The following is a 19,227-nucleotide window of genomic DNA, read 5'->3' on the forward strand; positions in this document are numbered from 1 at the left end:
ACTGAATTGATTGGGCTATCTTGTTTGCTAACTAAGCAAGAAAACTAGTTTTGATTCATTTTTGTTCGTTTCTAACATGTTCAGTGCTTCCTTTCATCAGGTTTTGATGACATAGATTCACCGGATGGATTTCCACCGACATCTCCTCGCCCCAAGTCTCCGCAGAAGAAAGTCTCAAACGTATCACTGGGTTCTATCTCAGATCTATTCGGCCCAGAGTCCCCGACTCGCCCCGGTCCACCACGGTCTCGGGTGTCGGACTTATCCATAATGTCCATTGAATCGACGTTTTCAGTTGTGAGTTGTTTTTTCTATTGCCCACGTAAAGAAATTACACTTAAATGTACCAACTTCCATTGCTTGTGGAACTTAGTTAGTTTAGTTGGTTCATGAGTTCCATTTTAGTCACAGAACTGACCGAAGGTGGCGGGGTGGGGGTGGTTGGGTTAGGCTCTGAAGGGGACTGAAAATTGAAAGTACGTGGACCAAGACCCCGTCCCGTTCTGGTCAAGGCGTGAATCTTGCAAAATGCCCTCGTGATTTTGTGGCAAGGGGCAGCGCCAGCACCGGAAGTTAACGTTCTGTCGCTTAACCCCTCTGCTAGATCTGCCTATAAAGCAAATTATCTTTTACACAGAAAAGGCAGTCACGCTTCACGCAAAAATTGGTCAATTTGAGTTAACGAAAGTACCCTTTACCGACCCCCCTCTTCGCTGTAATTCTGTCAAAAACGTATGCTCTATGTGTAGAAATATAATCTCAAATTATAGTTTTAGCTTCATTAAGCCCAAGCAAGAGAGCATTTTTAAAACTGATCTTGTGGTTTCCTTTGTAAAGCAACGTTTTTTTAAGCTGAGTTATATTTTATTTACTAAAGGACTCTGAAGATTTTGACGCTGCGCCACAAGTTTGGTGTAAAATCACCTGTTTCGAAAGAGAATCACCTCGAGGAGAGTTCTTTATTGATCGCCCTTCAATAGTTATTGATGGCTCGAGCAATGCGTTTGACGTGACAAGGTATTTAGCATAAAACAATACCATGCGGACAGGTTTACCGCTTGGGATTCAGGCGCTCCTTCCACCTTCTAACTTCCTAGCGCCCAGATCCCCGAGGCGAGAGCCCAAAGGAGAGCTTTGAGACTAAGACTTTTAGACTAAACGTAAAACGTGCGAGGCATGCGAGGCGAGGCAGAAATCCCAACTCCAAATAAGAAGGCTAACAGCAAGCCGTCCTAGCTAACTTTAGGCTAACCGGAGTGCTATTTAAGCTAACCGGATTGGCATTTAGGCTAACCGGAATGGATCGCACGCCTCGCTGCCTCGCACTTTGCGATAACCCGTTTTAAACAACAGCTTTGACTTCAATGAACCTATAATGTTTTTATGATTTGATATCAAAAGTTACATGAATAATGTCTACATACTTTTTTAAAAGTCATTTTACGATGTACAAAATTCACGTCAAATAAAACAAAACCTCAAAACAATAGATAACGATAATAGGAAAACACCAAAGGTTTATTAATTCACCTAATTAAAATAACCTTGCCATATTATCAAAACGAAAAATCAAAAATCAAAATAGGAATTAATAAATATATGATAAATGAAATGCGGCCTACACTACTGAAGACTGAAAAAAAATTTTCAGGCTCTGAGCGGGAGTCGTGGGTTCTACTCCCGCTCAGAGCCTGAAAATTTTTTTTCAGGTCTTCAGTAGTGTAAGGCCGCATTTGCATTTATCATATATATATTTCATTGCTACTGCTGGACACACATTCAGGAATTAATAAGCTTAATCATCATAGCTGGCAGCATTTACAGGAAACTCACGAGTTTATATCTGTGCACATGTTAATCGTGTTTGAAGATAATCTGATTTACGTGTATTTTGAGGCGTTTTGAGGCCGTTTCTTCGGTGGTAATGCCTAATAAATTCCTATTTGTCCTTATTTCATTAAGCTTTCTTCTAAAACAACGCTTTTGCAGTCAGGTATAAAGCAAAATTAAGAAAGGAGTTCGTAACTTGCTTCAACTGTTACTTTACAGAATCGGCCTAGGAGCCTTACCACCGAGTTCCGACCCTAAGGTTACGAAAGTCCGTAGCTACGTTGGAAAGGTGAGCTCTCTTATACTCTCTCTTTAGAGAACAAACACAGCATTTTATTATTCAAGAAGATATCTACTATTCATAAGAACAGTTTTCAATGGACTGTCGCGAACCAAAACCAAAGCAAACACAATGACTAACCACAGTAAACGAAACTCGCTATTGACCAGTTCGCAGAAGCATCCTCGCTCATATTCGGTGAAGTACGTGCACTCTTATCAACCTCGTTCCCAGGGTCTCTCTCTCCATGCCCCCCAGAGCAGGTGAAGGCGGGAGAGACCCTGGGAACGAGGTTGCACTGTTTAACGCGCAGCTCTCATGATCCATGTGATCTTTTATTGGTCAAAAATCTTGTGTGACATGTTCCATCCAATCAGGGCAAACGTTTCTCAACCAATCAGGGGCAAGGCAAAACTAATTGGGTTACGGGCGTTTTCCTGCGCTTGGCACTAGTTGTGTGCAGGGCGCCTGTTGCACCTTTTTCCCGCGCTTGGCTCGGGTTGCGCGTTTCCCGCGCCGAGCACCGGCTGCACGTATTTCCGCGCTGGTTGCATATTTTTGCTTCGAATTCAGATTGGTCCATTGCGTTTAATATTTGCGTTTGTCGTGAAAGTCTAGTTTGATACTTTGGATTTGGTTGACACGACAGTTATTACCAGAAACTGGAAACAACTCTGCTGTAATGGACCATTCTTGTTTTTCGTTGTTGCAAACGTTTCTGTCTTCTGACTGTGTTTAATTTGTGTACAGGGTGTGGAGGTTGTGAATGATGAAGAGGGGAACATTTGGGCGACTCGAGGAAGCAAGAACAACATTTTCGTCAAGGTAGGGTAGAACGTTCATTGATTTGGGACGATCCTTTTTTTCCCCACCCCCCCCCCCCCCCCCAGGGGGAGGAACCGACTTTTGGGGGGCCATGAAATCCGAGAGTTTGATTTTTTTTGCTGGAACCTTTGGGAAAAATGTCTGAAGGGTCTAAATTTGGTCGAACCCCTCTTTGCAAAACCCCGCAATCCTTAGCGGGGGGGGGGGGGGGGGAATAACAAAATGGAATGTCCCTTTGAAAATTTACGCCGATGAGAAAATGGTTTTCCTGCCTTCTTCTGTTGAAATTTGAATAAGAAAGCTATTTGTTCGTTTGTTCATTTGTTTGTAGGGTCATTTCTTATCCGATGAAGTGATCGATTTAAAAGGTGTCTTGGAAAAAGATGCCACGCTGCAGGTGGGTTGTTAAATAATTCATCTAATTTTAGTGACCGGGAGAGCCAGCTGGGATCTAAGCGTATTGTTACACTCAATCCCCGACTCTTTCTTCGATCCCTTCTTTAAACCTCTTAAAATTACATTCAAATTCAGGTAGAGCCCTCCCTTTAACTGCAACTTATTGTCTAACATGCAGGCTGGGAGAGTTAAGACACCGATCAATGCGGGGAAATTATCGTCGTGACATCTCTTTTCCTGCTTTTCAGGTTTTTGACTGGGAATCTTTCGCTGTAACGGTTCGCCATTACTGCTCACAGACTAAGAATTTTGACGCCAGTATTGAGACAAGCATCTTGTCGAGTGCCTCGATCTACTTTAGTTTTGTAAAAGATGGCGAAGATGACGTTGACACACCATGTTGGGTTCAGCTCGACGTGTTGCAGGCCGTAGAACAAGGAAAAGGTAATGTGACACAAGGAGATGGTGAAAAAAACACTTGTATTGTCACGAAAGGAAGGGTAACTTGTAATGTCACGCAGAGAAAGGGTTACTTGTAATGTCACGCACTGAAAGGGTGACTTGTAATGTCACGCACGGAAAGGATTACTTGTAATGTCGCACAGGGAAAGGGTAACTTGCAATGTTACGAAGTTAAATGAAGTTTTCATGAAAAGCTAGGGGGTGTTCTCGAGTAGGAGGGAATCAACTGGGGAGGACAAGTGTACTGAGAAGGAGGGAATCCCCTAAAAGAGGAGATATCGTCCGAAGAGGAAAATATTTCCTGTGGTCGAGATATTTCCCGATAAGGAGGGAATGATGAATCCCCTGGGGTGGGAAGTGATAGTGCCCGGGGAGGAGGGAGTCCTGTGGGCTGGAGAGATCTCCTGGGAAGGAGAGAAGCCTCTGCCCTGGAGAGAAAATATCCCCTATCGACGAGGGAATTCCCATAGGTGGAGATATATCGTGAGGAGGAGGAAACTCCTAGGGAGGAGATATCTCCTGAGACGGAGGAAGAAAGGCAACAGGGACGGCGGAGCAGGGGGGCTGGGAGGGCTTTAGCCCCCCCACTTTTTCCGAAAAAATAAAGACTTATTAAGAGAAGAGTCTCTTAAGCCCCCCCCCCCCCCCACTTAAAGTCACTAGTCAGCCCCCCACCTGGAAAACTGCTCCGCCTTCCCTGGGCAACCTATGCGGAGAAGAAAGCCTCTAGTTGGGGACATCCTGTTGAATTGGGGGAGGGGGCGGAAAAGTCAAAATCGCGACGTGCCGATAAATTGCACGTGCAGTTGTTTTTTCTTTGATTGGCTAAGCAGTTTGAATAACCAACCAAAACATTGCATGAGCGGTTGTTCGTTCTTTGATTGGCTAAAAAGTTTAAAAACCAACAAAAATATTTCAAAACGTTGCACGTGCGATTAGTGTCTTGTTTGATTGTTTGAGAAGTCTGGAAAACCAACGAAAAGATGTCAAAAAGTTGTATGTGCGGTTGTTCGTTCTTTGATTGACAAAGAAGTTTGGGAAACCAACAAAAATATTTCAAAGTTTGCACGCACGATTAGTGGTTGTTTAATTGGTTGAGAAGTCTGGAAAACCAACAAAAACATGTCAAAAAGTTGCACGTGTAGTTGTTTGATCTTTCTTTTATTAGCTGAGAAGTTTGGGAAACCAACAGAAAGATGTCAAAAGCCAATCAAAAGCTCTAGTGACTGGTTATCTAATTAAGAATACGTTGATTTGCCTCTTTTTAACAGCTGCCTGCAAATATGCCCGCGATAAAAAACTGCAGGAGAAGCAAAAGATGCTGAATTCATTGCCAGCAATTCTTCGTCCAAAGACAAAAAATGCGCGCGAGATGGCCGCCGTGGCACACTTTCAACAACAGATCCGCCCCCGACGGTTTGTTGACACGGACAAGTTCAATCGAAAACAATGGGCGCGAACAGAAGTGGCTATGAATCCTTTCCTTTATGGTAAAAAGGAGGAACTTACGATGGTTCGTCAGAGTCCCTTGAAGGCGCTTCAAACGAAAGACAAGGATGACCCCGGAGAATGCTTCGATGGCGCTTCCCCCATGCCCCAGTCCCTGTCGGATGCATTTGGCAATAGTTCCGACGTAACGGACGCGGGACCTGGGCAGATGAGCGAAACAAACTTGGATTTTGCGCAGGGGATCGTGAATGTGTCGCAGAATCAGGAAACGAGAAATACTGTGGTGACATCGACATCTGGTCTCGAAAAACCCAAGAAAGTGTGGGCGAAGAAAAAGGTCGCCGATGACAAGGCTGAAAAGGCAAAGAAAAGATCTTCGTCTAAATTTAAGTAAAGTTAACGCTTTTTTCCCCTATCTTTTCTATTGTCTTCGTAGTCGTAATTTGGATCGTCACGCGACACATTGTCACGCGGCTCTTGTGTCAAGGCTTTGTGTGATAACCCAAATTACATTTACAAAGGTGACTATTGAGGTTGTATTCTCAAAAAATATAACAAAATGCTACGGCGTTTTTGGTGCATGTTTTTCTGTCACGCAATCTACGCACTCAGTCGAGGGAACAATTCGGTTGGAAACTGACTAAGCCCGCAATCGCAATTTTTTTCACTAGGATGTCTCTTAGCAACGTGACGTCACCTGATGACGACAAGCCGACGTGACAACTTCGTAATACTCGTGCTATTTTCTGATTGGACAGTAAGAGCAAATGTTCTACGGATGGTCAACGAAAATTTGCCGACATGTTTTCTCGACAGTAAGCGTTAACGCCTCCTCCGGCCCTATCCCCCACCAGGGGGCAAGGAACTAAGAGAGAAGCGTTAACGCCGCTTTGTGGCTTTTCTTTAGTTAATTGCAAAGTGAGTAAACTCTATAATTAATAATAGATCAGAGTAAACCGATGTAAAATATTGGTATCAGATAGACGAGAAAGAGGTAGTGTGATGCTCTAAATAAACATAAGTTCTTGACTATTTTTTTAATGATAGCAAGGACGCGAGAGACAGAGCTATTTATACAGTAACTCTAGACTGCAGAACAGTCGTGTCTTTTGAGAACGCGCTCGGTCTTCGAACGACAGCGAGAGGTCTGGAGCCAATGTCAAAACTGTTGGCGTGCGAGGCTCGCCAGACGAGTACGATCGGCGCTTTGCGCCCTCGATAAGCGCTTTTCCCAACGAATTTAGAGAATAAGCGACTGTTTTGCAGTCTAAGTCAACTCTCTCTAAGACGGACACCTTCGGGACCGGCTCCAACTGTCCGTCTTAGAGAGGTGTCTGTCTTATAGGGAGTTTAGTTACAGTAAAATGACTGAAAAACAGCAAGGACGGGACCAACACCAGGTGTCCGTCTTAGAGAGGTGTCCGTTAAGAGAGAGTTGACTGTAGTTATAAAACAACCCAGTTATAACGAACGCTCTGATAGGCTGAAAGCCATCAGTTAAAGCGGGATGCCACGTTAACGATTCTTCAAAAAAGGCCTAGGTAATTCAAAACAGATCATGCCGTTACGAGCACCAAAAACGTTTTCCTAGTTCATAATATATATATTTTCCAGCAACGAATTGTAACTCGCGGTTTTTGGCTTAACCTTAATAGTGATGTTGATATCATTTAACCCACCAACAAGTAAAAATCGTGGAGTCCTTGGCATACAGTAAAGATCTCAGAAGATCTAGTTGATGAGAAAGAAAGGATGTAATGTGAAAGATAGAAGAAAAAAAGAGCAGGGATCTAGTCGAGTCTAGCCCAAAGTAGTGACCATTTTATCTAATTTCTCTGCATTTCAAGCACGCGGGCTGCATTACAATCGTCTTAGAGATATGCCGTGCAATAATTTTGATATTTAAACAATTTTCCCAACTAGTAGCGTAGAAAATGTACAGAGTCTAGTGCAGGGAATCTAGTATTTATATAGCTTCATTTCCGCGTTAACTTGCAGGATAAGGGAAACGCGAAAATCAATATATTTTACAATGAAATGCATTTGTATTAGAAATATCCTTTGTAAAAATGAATTTAAAAAGGTAAAAGTAGGGATATATTCTTAACTTCCTGAAGGTTAGGTTTGTCGATTACATTTTAAGACGTCTCTATAACTTTTGTAACGCTACACCCTGCGGGAGCGCGGGCTGGGGAGTACTCAACAAAGCTCCTGCCTCATCTTCAGGCGTCCTCCTCCTTTTCGCCTCGCGTTGTCCTCGCGTTGTGGGACTGACGTGCACGGTTCGCTTGGCATTGTGGGCCTGATGCGGCTCGCTACTTAACCATCAACCCCCGCGCTCCCTGTTTTCCCGCCGTACTGCCATAACCGACCGGCCGGCGCCTGGGAAGAGGCAGACAAAGCTCTTATTGACAGGAGGCTCCGCCCCGAAGGAACCCCCATTCTTAATTTTCCGCAGAAAAGGTACCCCTTTCACACAACTACAGTAGATACACTGCGTTCCTCTGCTATTCCAATTAGATAATGGAACAACCCCCCCCCCCCTCCCCTCCCTAACGGGTTACAAAGTACTTGATGTACTTGAATTAAAATAGTTTGGTGCGTTTCTTTGAGACACTTTGAAAGGACTGCAATGGTAGTTCTATCAACTTTTTTTTATAAAATTCAACTCGTGAAATATTCTTCCACTAATTTGAACAAAGTACCCCTCACGGGAGGAGGCGCAGTGGCTTAATGGTTAGCGCGCTCGACTCCGAGTGGCCCGGGTTCGAGGCCTGGCCGGGGCGCTGCGTTGTGTTCTTGGGTAAGACACTTTACTCTCATAGTGCCTCTCTCCACCTAGGTGTATAAATGGGTACCGGCGAATTTACTGCTGGGGGGTAACCCTGCGATGGACTAGCATCCCATCCAGGGGGGAGTAGCAATACTCCTAGTCGCTTAATGCTACGGAAACCGGGATAATCTCCGGCTGTATGGGCCTCATGGCTCGGAGATAACCATTCATTACCAAGATGCAACCAGACTCTTGCCACTCAGCTGTAATATGCATAGTGTCGTACATTGGGTGTTGTAATTAATTTTGTAATAGTATAACCCAGTAGTCGTCCATCAAGATGTTATTGTAGAAATCACTGCAACGTAAATGACGTTAATTTTAGACAAGATCAAAAGACATTTATTTCACAATTATCCTGCGAAATCGCGCGGAATATGGCCTGATACTTAGCCGACGAGGCCGTAGGCCGAGTTGATTAAAATCAGACGATATTCCGCAAGATTGAGCAGGATAATTGTTTTATTATTCAACAAATTGTCAATGAAACACATTTTGCAGATAGAAAAGCTTTAATTATGCAGCGCTTTACAAGTTTTTGGACGAATCTTCGCAACCTACGTATATCGCAGGATATCTGTTATGTACGGATGGCAGATATCGTTAACATTTTGACCATATATGGGCAGCGCGCGCATTTGTTGATGCACAATATTGGGTATCATGAGAACTATCTAGGTGGGCCCAGCTGCATCATATTTCAACAATTTTAGGGCTCCGCACACGTGCGTCGCAGCGACATGTGACCGGACTCGAGGAGACGGCGGAAATCTAGCCTAGGTCCAATGAAGCAGCGATAAAAATCATGAGTTGTTTACACTGAGGGGAAATGTAGCAGGGACGTGTAGCTGGGACAAATAGCGGCAACAAAATCAGAATGGCCATTTTCACACTAGAGACGGACAACTCGACTTAGTGTGAAAACGGGACGGACACGATTTTGAACGTACAAGTCATCTGAATTTGCCAATCGATTTGGCCATCTAGGTAGAAGATTTCTTGACGACGACTTGCTCGTCTGGACGGACAAGTCGTCAAAAAGCCCGTCTTAAATTCCGGCACACTAGACGAACAAATCGTCAGACGACTTGTCCGTCTGGATGTATTCACCGAAGGAATTGTATCAGGGATATGTCGCAGCGACACGTCCCTCGTGAGTGCGCGCTGCTAGTTTCTGGCTCGTGAAACAAGAATTTTGCAGCAGTTTTTTCCTACGATATATATATGTTGCACGGATTTCAACTTGTTGAACTTCGTGCCACCTGTCCCAGAGACGAAATGTTGCAGGAATTCGTGTTGCACGAACCAAAATTGATTTCTATCGGGCTGAGTCAGAGTACAAGAAAAAAGCACGAATGAAGATCAGGAAGGATTAATACAATTAAAACACAGCTTATTATTGAGACATTATAGCTCCCTTAACAGCACTTGTCACTTAAACAAAATCACGTTCCGGTGCCGGAATGAATTTTCAACTCTATCATACCAAACATCGCTGGTACCTTTCCGTGACATGAAGAGACCCTTCGTGTGCTCCGAAAAAATGTCGAAAAATATTATTTTCAATTTGCGCTGCCTTAGCCATCAGCACCCTATATATTACCGAAACTCTGTGAAAGTCTCTTTTTGTGGTGAAAAGTTAGCTGAATTAACAACAGTCACACTGAACAGTGACTCATGACGAGCTTTGGCCTAAAAAAATTTCTGTTCAGAAGGTCGTTTAATCCTGTACAAAACTTCTCATCGCATGCCAGGAAATGTAACACGAAACTGGACCAAAGATCTGTTTCCTTTGGCACACAGTATTTTAATTTGCAGAGAGCCATTGCAAAATTTTCTTATAGCTTTATTGAATTTTCCTTGTTAAACGGCCATTAAAGACGTTTTCGAAGAACTCAAAAAATTCCCTGGCTGTGCCGGTATCCTAGCGGATTTGGACCCCCGGTCCCAGGGGGGGGGGGGTACTCCGGCTTGTAAATGTCGGGGATGATCGAAGGATTTTTTTGGGTTTGAAATTTTCGATTCCGGGATTTTTTTGGGTTGGAATATTTGGCAAGTATTTTTTTGGGTGACTTCATTCAAATAGGGGATTTTTTTGCGTATTAAAAAAAAAACTAAAGTGCCTTGGCGTATTTATGGTATGATGAATAATCAAACTTGAGCGTTATTGCCCCTCCTGGCAATTTAGGGGTAATTAGACAAGGGATTTTTTGGGGGGTTATTTTTGGTCCAGGGATTTTTTTAGGTAATGTCGAAAGACTAAGGGATTTTTTGGGTCCTGAGTTTTGCCTTCATTCGATCATCCCCGTCATTTACAAGTCGGAGTAACCCCCCCCCCCCCTGGGCCCCCTGTACATATTCGCAAGCTGATTTGGGGCCCCCAACAAATGTGATCATACTTAACTTTCCAACACCCCCGAAGTCATCAACAAAACAAGGAAACGATACGAATATAACATGGAAATTGAAAAGATAAAATAGTCAAAGTTCGCGCCGGTGTGTACAAAACTATGTTTAACGATGTTTTTACCTTACAGAATAGATTGCTTCTATAATACATTAAAACAGCCGATAAAGCAAAGAGCAATTTCCTCGACTTTTACTGCGTAAGAAGTGTTTTGTTTGTGGTATAAGCTCCCATTAAAGTTGGAAACTGGAAATGAAGAGATTTCCACCGGAAAAAGCGCATGCAAAAGCGAGTTTTCTTGCTTCTTTGTAAATACTAGTTGTGAAACTAGGAGTAAATACGCGTTTAATAACCATACCGAAAGCGTAAAAAAAACACATTTACTGCGGTTGTGTTCTTGACAGTCTGTCGTTGCCTTTAACTAAGAATAGAACTAAGTTCACGATTTTCTGTTGTCGTTCAAGGGAACGTTGAAAAAAAAAACTTAAAATAACACATTTTAGGGGGTCCAAGTTAAACATGCTTTTGACACAACCACCTTAACCATTTTAATTAATGCCTTAATCTTTAGCAAGCTATATTATTGTTGTAACGTTTGGTGCAACACATCAGAGCACAACCTGAGCAGGATTCACAATCACAATCACAGCGCGAGAATTCAAATGGTTTCCAGAGAAAGCGAGCGCAAGTTTGCTCCCGACGGCAGTTTATGGTTTGAAAACATGGCTACACGTTTTCTTCCTTTACAAAAGTTTGCCTTTCAAGAACTTAATGGAAATGCCTGTCAACAGAAACACGCTAAGCAAAACCTAAAGAATACAGCAGTGATAAAAATCATTCTTCAAAGGCGAAGTGAAGACAGGCGAAGGCAAAGTGTCGAAAAGTGAAAGCGAAGACAAGGCTTTCATCGAAACTACAACACATCCGCGGACTTGCTGATGATATTCAGGCACTTTTGGGATTGTCTTGGTTAAGTAAATTGCATTTTTAATCTGGATTTACCTCGTAATAATTGTTTAATTAACCGACTCCTTGTGTTGTAACAATTTATTCACCATTCGCTAGTTGATTCGCCAGTACAAAGGAACCCCGATATAACGATATACCAAGGGAGCAGTAAAATTATATCGTTATATCGAAACTCCCGATATAACGATATGGCCGAAAAATAACCGGAAATATCGTTATATCGGGTGAACCTAACATATACTTTTTTACGGGATAAAGAGACTTAAAATACAGTATCAGCTAGTATCATTGTCGTATATCATCGTTTATACCATGCCATAGAAAATACAGCCAATCAGAATACAGGAAAGCCGTTGTATATTCGACGGTATTCAACCCAACCTTCCCATCGTGCGCTGCGATTGGATTCTCGACGAAATTTAGTAAGCGTATTTTCTATGGCATGGTATAAAATAGTTACACAACACTTTCTCGTGGTATACTATAGAATATCCCACTATGTGTCACTTGTATTTTCTTCGTATACACACTCGCCTAAAGGCTCGTGTGTATACCGAGAAAATACAAGTGACTCGTGGGATATTCCATAGTATACCACTCGAAAGCGTTGCATAATTAACAATTATCCTGCGAAATCGCGCGGAATATCGCCTGATACTTAGCCGACGAGGCCGTAGGCCGAGTTGGCTAAAATCAGACGATATTCCGCAAGATTGAGCAGGATAATTGTTTTATTATTCAACAAATTGTCAACGAAACACATTTTGCAGAAAGAAAAACTGTAATTATGCAGCGCTTTACAAGATTTCGGAATAATCTTCGCAACCTACGTATAACGCAGGATATCTGTTATGTACGGATGACAGATATCGTTAACATTTTGACCATATATGGGCAGCGCGCGCATGTGTTGAATAATAACTAGTATAAAGCTGTTGTCAGAAACGTTAGAGATTACCCCTTTACTCAGTGTTATGTTATTGCATTTAATTCAGTTTTTTTGCTTTAATTGTGGCTGTGTACTGATTCGATACTGATAATATCGTTATATCGGGGAAGATTTTACGTTCGGTCCGCTAAATTCTCATCGTTATATCGGGAATATCGTTATATCGAAAATCGTTATATCGGGGTTCTGTCCCATACATCATACTTTGGCCGGGACATAGAATATTCATCGTTATATCGGGAATTTCGTTATATCGAGGATCGTTATATCGGGGTTCCACTGTAGTTTATTCGCTTGTGGTGAAGTTTACTCAATGCGATACGAAGTTTTAAACGTATGGTTTGCCCCAGGATGGGGGGGGGGGCAACCCCAGGGGAATTTGAAATTTTTTTGGAATCCAGAGTTGAATTCCCCACCCCTGGGCACCAAGTGAATGTCAAATTTCACATATCTCCTCTTAAATTTCTAACCCAGCAGACCATTTTAGATGTCAAAATCGCTACCCTGGGAGAACTTACGATGTCAAATTCCCGTGGGTTGCCCCCCCCCCCCTCCCCATCCTGGGGCAAACCATTGATAGGTGCATAAATGTAACGAATTGTGTTTATTTAAATAAAGTTTAGGTCTAGGATAGTTTGTCGCCAGTATTTTTTGTTCTTTTTTTCTTGTATATGATTGAAATAGCGAATTCACTTGTAAAGCTATATGCATTTGCAGCTTTGTTTTCTCCGTCGCGCCGACGGAGTGCTTTGTACGGATTTTTATTCACTCGTTGCAAAACTTTGGAAAATTCACTCGTTCGCTACGCTCACTCGTTCGTTTTCGAAAGTTTTGCAACTCGTGAATATAAATCCGCACGGCGCGCTTTCTATGAAGTAATCTATATTTAAATACATGACTGAGTGCGCACCAGTCTCTTTATTTTCTAAATATATCCAAAGAGCTACCATCGCCAAGCGTACAACGAGGAACTCCCAAATGCTAAATATTCCTTTGTATAAAACCACCACAGGACAAAGAACTTTCTATTTCAGGACAGTTAAACTCTGGAACTCATTGGACTCTACTCTTAAGTTGGGTTGAAACCAACACTAAAGCTTCAAATGTTGCCTGAAGTGGAGCTAATTTCAAATTTTTTAGAGACCTAATTATTTTACCTTTGTTTTTTTTCTTTATAAACTTTTATTACATTTTAATAATTGATTAATTTTTAAGTTACTTATTTATCTCTTTATTCTGAAAAGCCCATTTGGGACGAATAAAGTATGTATGTTCTCTTGGTATGTATAATCCACTGGCGGATTTGGACCAGTTGTGCGTCTGGCATTTTTAACGGGGAGGGGTGGAAAGTCTGTCTTTTCGCGCCATATATGGCGGGAGCGTGCATGCGTGTAAACATCGCCACGTGACCACGTTCAACATGGCGGCTTGTGGAAGGTCTGGAAGACAGCAGCTAGACACGTTTGTTTGTTGTTTTGCTGTTAATTTATAGTTATTCGTCGGTGAATGTTTTAATCTGGTCTTTATTTTCATGATAAGGCTATTTTTATACTTCTGGAGAGGCATTGCGCAGGAGATTTTGCACATCTTGGGTAAACTCTCGGACGATCGCGGCAGACTGGAGGTGTTTTGAAATCAATTTGAGAGCAGTTGCGTTCTGTTCCGCATGAAGACGAAAGTTGCATCTGATAACAGCACAGAAGCAGTGCCTTCGCAAACAACTGCTGCATCTACAGTTGCAAGCACTGCACAATCAAGCGTTTGGTCGATATGTGATATCTCAACAGACAGCTCACATGTGGAATTACGAGACATAACACCATCAATTAGTCCTGTTTTTACCGACGACCAAGTACACGAGTTAACGCGAAATCCCACAGAAGTAGATGTCTTGAGCGAGCATTTTCTTCCACCGGACACTTTTAAAAGAATCGATGAGGTTCTGAGCTCAGGTGGTCAAACAAATCTGCTATACAGCGACCCTGTGCTCAGTGATACACTAAAACAAAACCACGATGTTCTTCTCACAGGCGAGCTTGGTTTCCATGGCGCCATGTTTCCGTCCTTTGATTCAATAGTTGAAGCAGATAGGATTCTTAACAAAAGGGACGGGTCGTTGCCTGGCACAAGTAATTCTGATGTCGATTCGGCTAATTCCGCTAATTGGCCTAAAGATGGCATGTCATTGGTTGACACCACAGGAAACCCAACAGATCAAGACCAGGAGGATGGAAAGGAGTCTGGGGCTGACAAAGGACTGAGGCGCTCTCCTCGTAAACGTGTTCAAGTAAAGAAGGATTCCGAGACACCCAAAACAGGGAATGCAGCATCAAAATCTATCTCTAGAGGCAAAGACATATCGAAACTAAAGTATGCAAATGCTAAACCAGAAGTAGAAAAGAAAGAAGTGCGTAGAAGTGGTCGTGCACAGAAAAAAGTGGAAAAGGAGGAAAGCGATGGAGACAAGAAGACAAAAGATACAGGTGTGAGTTCTAAAAAGGAAAGCAACAAGGATGGAGAAGAGACGGGCAAAGATTCACCAGCACAAGAAGAGTCTACATCAAAAAACGTGCGAAGGTGAGATTCTTAGATAAGGAGAAATGAAAGAAGGGTATCCATGGGTGTGAAATACAAAGTTAGCCTTGCTTGTCTTGATAAATTTTTTCATGAGGAGTTCAGTCCTTGTAAAAGATCGCACCAAACCAAAATTGCATAAATTGCAAGCAAGCAGGTTCATTTCTGTGTTTTGAATGAAAATGGAATTCATAATGGTGAATAATTTTCCGTGATGTAAAGCACAAGGTGGTCACCCAAGTTAACATTTCATTAGCCTGAAATTTTAAACTGGAATCTTAGCATAAATTTCCTTAAATTGATAGTGTATATTAGTCGTAGACCCATGAGCCAGTTAACAAGGTTGGTGTATGCGGTATCCTTTATACTGCCATTAATAGAGGATATTACATGGTTGCGCAGAGATATGAAATTTATCTTCGAGTGTTCAAATAGATATTTCGACTTAATATCGACTTTCTTTGGCTCATTCAGCATTGAAACAGGGCAAAAATGTCAGAAAATGTTCCGAAATCGATATCTTCACATGTGAAAATAACATGTTATTTTCACGTTTGAAGATATGATTTTTTCATGCAAAAGATTTCCTGGTATTTCACTGATGTTTATATAATAATTGGCAATATCTTAAGTGTCCTGTGTATAGTAGACTCCCTACTCCTCCAATCCTCCATTTTTTTAACCTCTGATAACTTGAACTTAATGACAATAGACAAATTCGGCTAACGTGTTTACATCGTTGTTGCCACCCAATTCAGACCATGTGATGATTCCTTTGTCACACGTAACTGAGCGCATGGGAGTATGAACGAACAGAACAATTGTAACCTCCCAAAGGAATTATCACATGATCTGAATTGGGTGGCAACAACGATGTAAACACGTTAGCCGAATTGGTCTATTCCCTTCCCTTGGTAAACACTTTAATTTAACTATCTTTAATTTTACAAACATGTTTCAACGGTTACATCCATCATCTTCAGTGCAATTGTTGTTGTAACAAAGTGGATTTATATAACGTACAATGTGAGCGTAATATTATGTTACATAACAAACGCAAAAACATTTGATTTAAACTTTCAACGAAACTACAAAGTGCACGTGCACCTGGCCAAAAGAGCCCTTGTTCAGCGTGCCTACAAAGAAAGCGTATGTATTCGCATTTGTTAGGTAACGTAATATAACCGAAGATGCACCGAAGATGACGAATGTAACCGTCGAAACACGTCTTTGCAAAATTAAAGAAAGTTGTTCTGTTCCTGAAGTTATCAACAGTTTTGCTGTTAACTCACCAACTTTGGTTTCCTTTGGAAGCAAGAAAAAATGGGATTCTACATTGTACACATATACCGTAAAAATTCCGGTTATAAGCCCCTCCGGTTATAGGCCCAGCTACCTGGAAACAACAAAATACATCCGATTATAACCCCCCCCCCCCCCCAGATATAAGCCCACCTCTGCTGGATGACAGTACTGAACAGGGGTAAATATTGCTTTATTATGCGTTTTTAACTTAAAAACGTATTTTGATCAACACTTCTGTGGCTCGTTTCGAAACGATTTTTTTATTCCGCATAATTATATGCCCTCCCAGATATAAGCCCCTCCGCTTATAAGCCCACCCAAAACCCCTTACAAAGTTGTATAAGCCAAGGGCTTATAACCGGAATTTTACGGTATATAGAAAACATAAGGTGATAATTGTATAATGTTTTGCTTTAAGTAATTTTTTGTTTGTCATTTTGTGCCAGGTCACCAAGGACTCAAAGCAAGGCACCTGCAGAAGAAAAACAGAGAGCACCAAGAAAACGTCGGGGAAAAGAAACAGAAGATTCTGATGAAAGTAAAAAGGAGGCTAGCACTATGGGTGATGATAAAGAATCTGTTGATAAAGCACTTGGTGATACGGAAAACAAACCTACTGAATCAAAATCCGAGGCATGCAAGGAAGCAAGTAAAACAGATAGTGATGAGACAGAGATTAACCGTGAGGCAAAATCAGAAACAAGAAAGAGTGGACGAATAACAAGAAATAGGGGAAAGCAAACAAAGGAGGAAGAAGGAAAAGTTAAAAATGAAAAGGATAAAACAAAAGCAAAAGGGAATAAAGAAAAAGCAGAAGAAACAGGATTGAAAACTGAGCAACAAAAAAATGACTCAGATGCTAGTAAAAAAGAGTCAAATAAAAAAGAAGACAGTCAAAATATTTCTAAGAAGAGTAGTTCTTTGCATAAAGCAGTTAAAACTGAACCAGAGAAAGGCAGTGACAGTGAAGAAAAAACTCCAAGAAGGAGAAAAACACAAACAAAACTTGAATCATCAGAAGATGATGAAATGGAGAATATGAAAAGAGTGAGTGGCAGAAAGGTGGAAAGAAAAGTGAAAGAACATGTGGACGAAAATACTGGGGAAAGAACTCAAACAGAAACAAAGATGGTAGTTGCAAAAGAAAATGACGGTAAGCAAACTACAGAAAAAACTGGTGTGAAAACATTAGACAGTGTAACAGACAAAGGAAGTAAAAAATCCAACAAAGAGAGCGAAAAGGACAAGAAGTCAAAATCAACAGAAAGCTCCGCAAAGAAAGTAGCAGACAAGAACGCTGATGAGGATACTGACAAGAAGGAAAAGAAGGCGAGAGAAAAAGACTCAGAACCAAATCAGGAAGAAGAAGTCTCTGATGCGGAGTCCGTGGATCATGATGAAGAGTTCAATGATGATTCCGACTACGATCCTGAGTATGATCCCGACCGTTTGTGGTGTGTCTGTCGTAAGCCACATGGAAACAGGTAAATGTACATGGTACATGTATAATATAGTCAGCAATTTTCGTATTATGCTAAAAAAAACTGTTTTCCTGTGAGTGAGGTGGAATTGCAGAAGATATATTCAGTGCATTAAAGAACAAGGCATGATACAAATGTGTTCTATTGTTACTGAGATGCAAATAAATTTAAAGGCGTTTTCTGCAATCCTGCACCCTGGAGCCAATATCTTTATGCACCAGTTATTGGAAGGATTAAAACAAGTTTTTTGTGTTTGCCGCTAAAAATATTCCTAAAATGGAGAGAGTTTTGCTCCATCAACCTGTCAGAATACTAAAAGGCAATTGAAATACAAGAGAAATAGAGGATATTACATGGTTGCGCGGAGATATGAAATTTATCTTCGAGTGTTTAATTCAATATCGAGTGGGATATTGATTTGAAAACGAGAAGATAAATTTCATATCTCCAAGCAACCATGTAATATTCTGTTTATTATATAAACATACTAATTACGATGTTTTTGAAGATTTCCCGAAGATTTCAGACCATTTTCCGAAGATTCCCGAAGATTTGCAAAATGTTGTCAGAAGGTCGTACGAATGTTTCCGAACATTTTCCAAACTTTTCCGAAAATTCCCGAAGATTGCCGAGAAACATCCGAAGAGGTTTCGACTAAATATTGATTTACTTTGTCTCATTCAGCATTGAAACAGGGCAAATTTGTCAGAAAATGTTTCAAAATCCATATCTTCACATGTGAAAATAACACGTTATTTTGTGAAAATACATGTAACATGTTATTTTCACGTGTGAAGATATGATTTTTTCACGCGAAAGATTTCCTGGTATTTCACTGATGTTTATATAATAATAGCTAATCACAATCTGTATGCTTTGTTTTGTATTGCTGTCAAACCAACCAAAAGCTGTACATAGTTGCCTCCATTCGCCAAAGCAATCAGGTTGCTTATTTTTTGTCTATTGTCTGTTTTCTTTGTGCTCACTCATGTTGTTTGTGATGCTGTACTAACAGTGAATTTAATTTGACAATTTATTTTTTTAAAACTATGTAATTTATGGTGGTTTAATGTTATAAGTTTGCCTGTGTTTCTAATCCCTAAGGCAAGCAAATTTCCTGTTTCTTCGTACTGTAGGTTCATGATTTGTTGTGACCATTGTGAGGAGTGGTTTCACGGCATATGTGTGGGCATCACCATGGCACAAGGACGTCAAATGGAGAAAAACGGACAAGAGTATGTCTGTCCCAAATGCAAGGGTGAGTGGAAAATATGTGAAGAACTATGTGTATGTGTTGTGGTTTGGTTAGCCAAAGTCAACTCCAGTTCATTTGCTAATAAGCGTATTCAGAATTTCCTTACATTAATATATATAGGAGCCTACATATTTTTCCCTACATTTTCCTGCTTATATGAAAAGTATTTTTTTACAGCATGTGGCTAAATGAGACACATTCAAAGACTTTGA

At 41.2% G+C, this 19,227-nt stretch overlaps 3 protein-coding genes across 4 annotated transcripts in view; 2 read left to right on the top strand and 1 right to left on the bottom strand.

Moving 5' to 3' along the window:
* The window catches only part of LOC144666876 (myosin-IIIb-like), a 33,956-nt gene extending 26,013 nt beyond the window's left edge, over positions 1-7,943 (top strand). The window contains exons 26-33 of one of the 2 annotated variants that reach the window (XM_078528299.1): positions 101-297; positions 878-1,017; positions 2,050-2,119; positions 2,861-2,935; positions 3,267-3,332; positions 3,580-3,775; positions 5,065-6,057; positions 6,466-7,943. In XM_078528299.1, coding sequence (XP_078384425.1) covers positions 101-297; positions 878-1,017; positions 2,050-2,119; positions 2,861-2,935; positions 3,267-3,332; positions 3,580-3,775; positions 5,065-5,636 — 1,316 coding nt within the window. In that variant the 3' untranslated portion in view covers positions 5,637-6,057; positions 6,466-7,943. Of the gene's footprint in view, positions 1-100; positions 298-877; positions 1,018-2,049; positions 2,120-2,860; positions 2,936-3,266; positions 3,333-3,579; positions 3,776-5,064; positions 6,058-6,114 lie in introns of both variants that reach the window. The other variant, XM_078528297.1, reaches the window with a different exon arrangement.
* LOC144666892 (uncharacterized) overlaps positions 1-19,227 on the bottom strand; it is a 106,507-nt gene that overhangs the window by 47,103 nt on the left and 40,177 nt on the right. The window lies entirely within an intron of this gene.
* LOC144666873 (uncharacterized) overlaps positions 13,816-19,227 on the top strand; it is a 63,208-nt gene continuing 57,796 nt past the window's right edge. Inside the window, exons 1-3 of the mRNA XM_078528292.1 lie at positions 13,816-14,977; positions 16,726-17,763; positions 18,897-19,018. Of these exons, the coding sequence (XP_078384418.1) occupies positions 14,067-14,977; positions 16,726-17,763; positions 18,897-19,018 (2,071 nt within the window). The 5' untranslated portion in view covers positions 13,816-14,066. The remainder of the gene's footprint in view (positions 14,978-16,725; positions 17,764-18,896; positions 19,019-19,227) is intronic.

The sequence above is a fragment of the Oculina patagonica genome, chromosome 9 (assembly GCF_052425735.1).
Source record: "Oculina patagonica isolate OP01 chromosome 9, crgOcupat, whole genome shotgun sequence".
NCBI classification, from domain to species: domain Eukaryota; kingdom Metazoa; phylum Cnidaria; class Anthozoa; order Scleractinia; family Oculinidae; genus Oculina; species Oculina patagonica.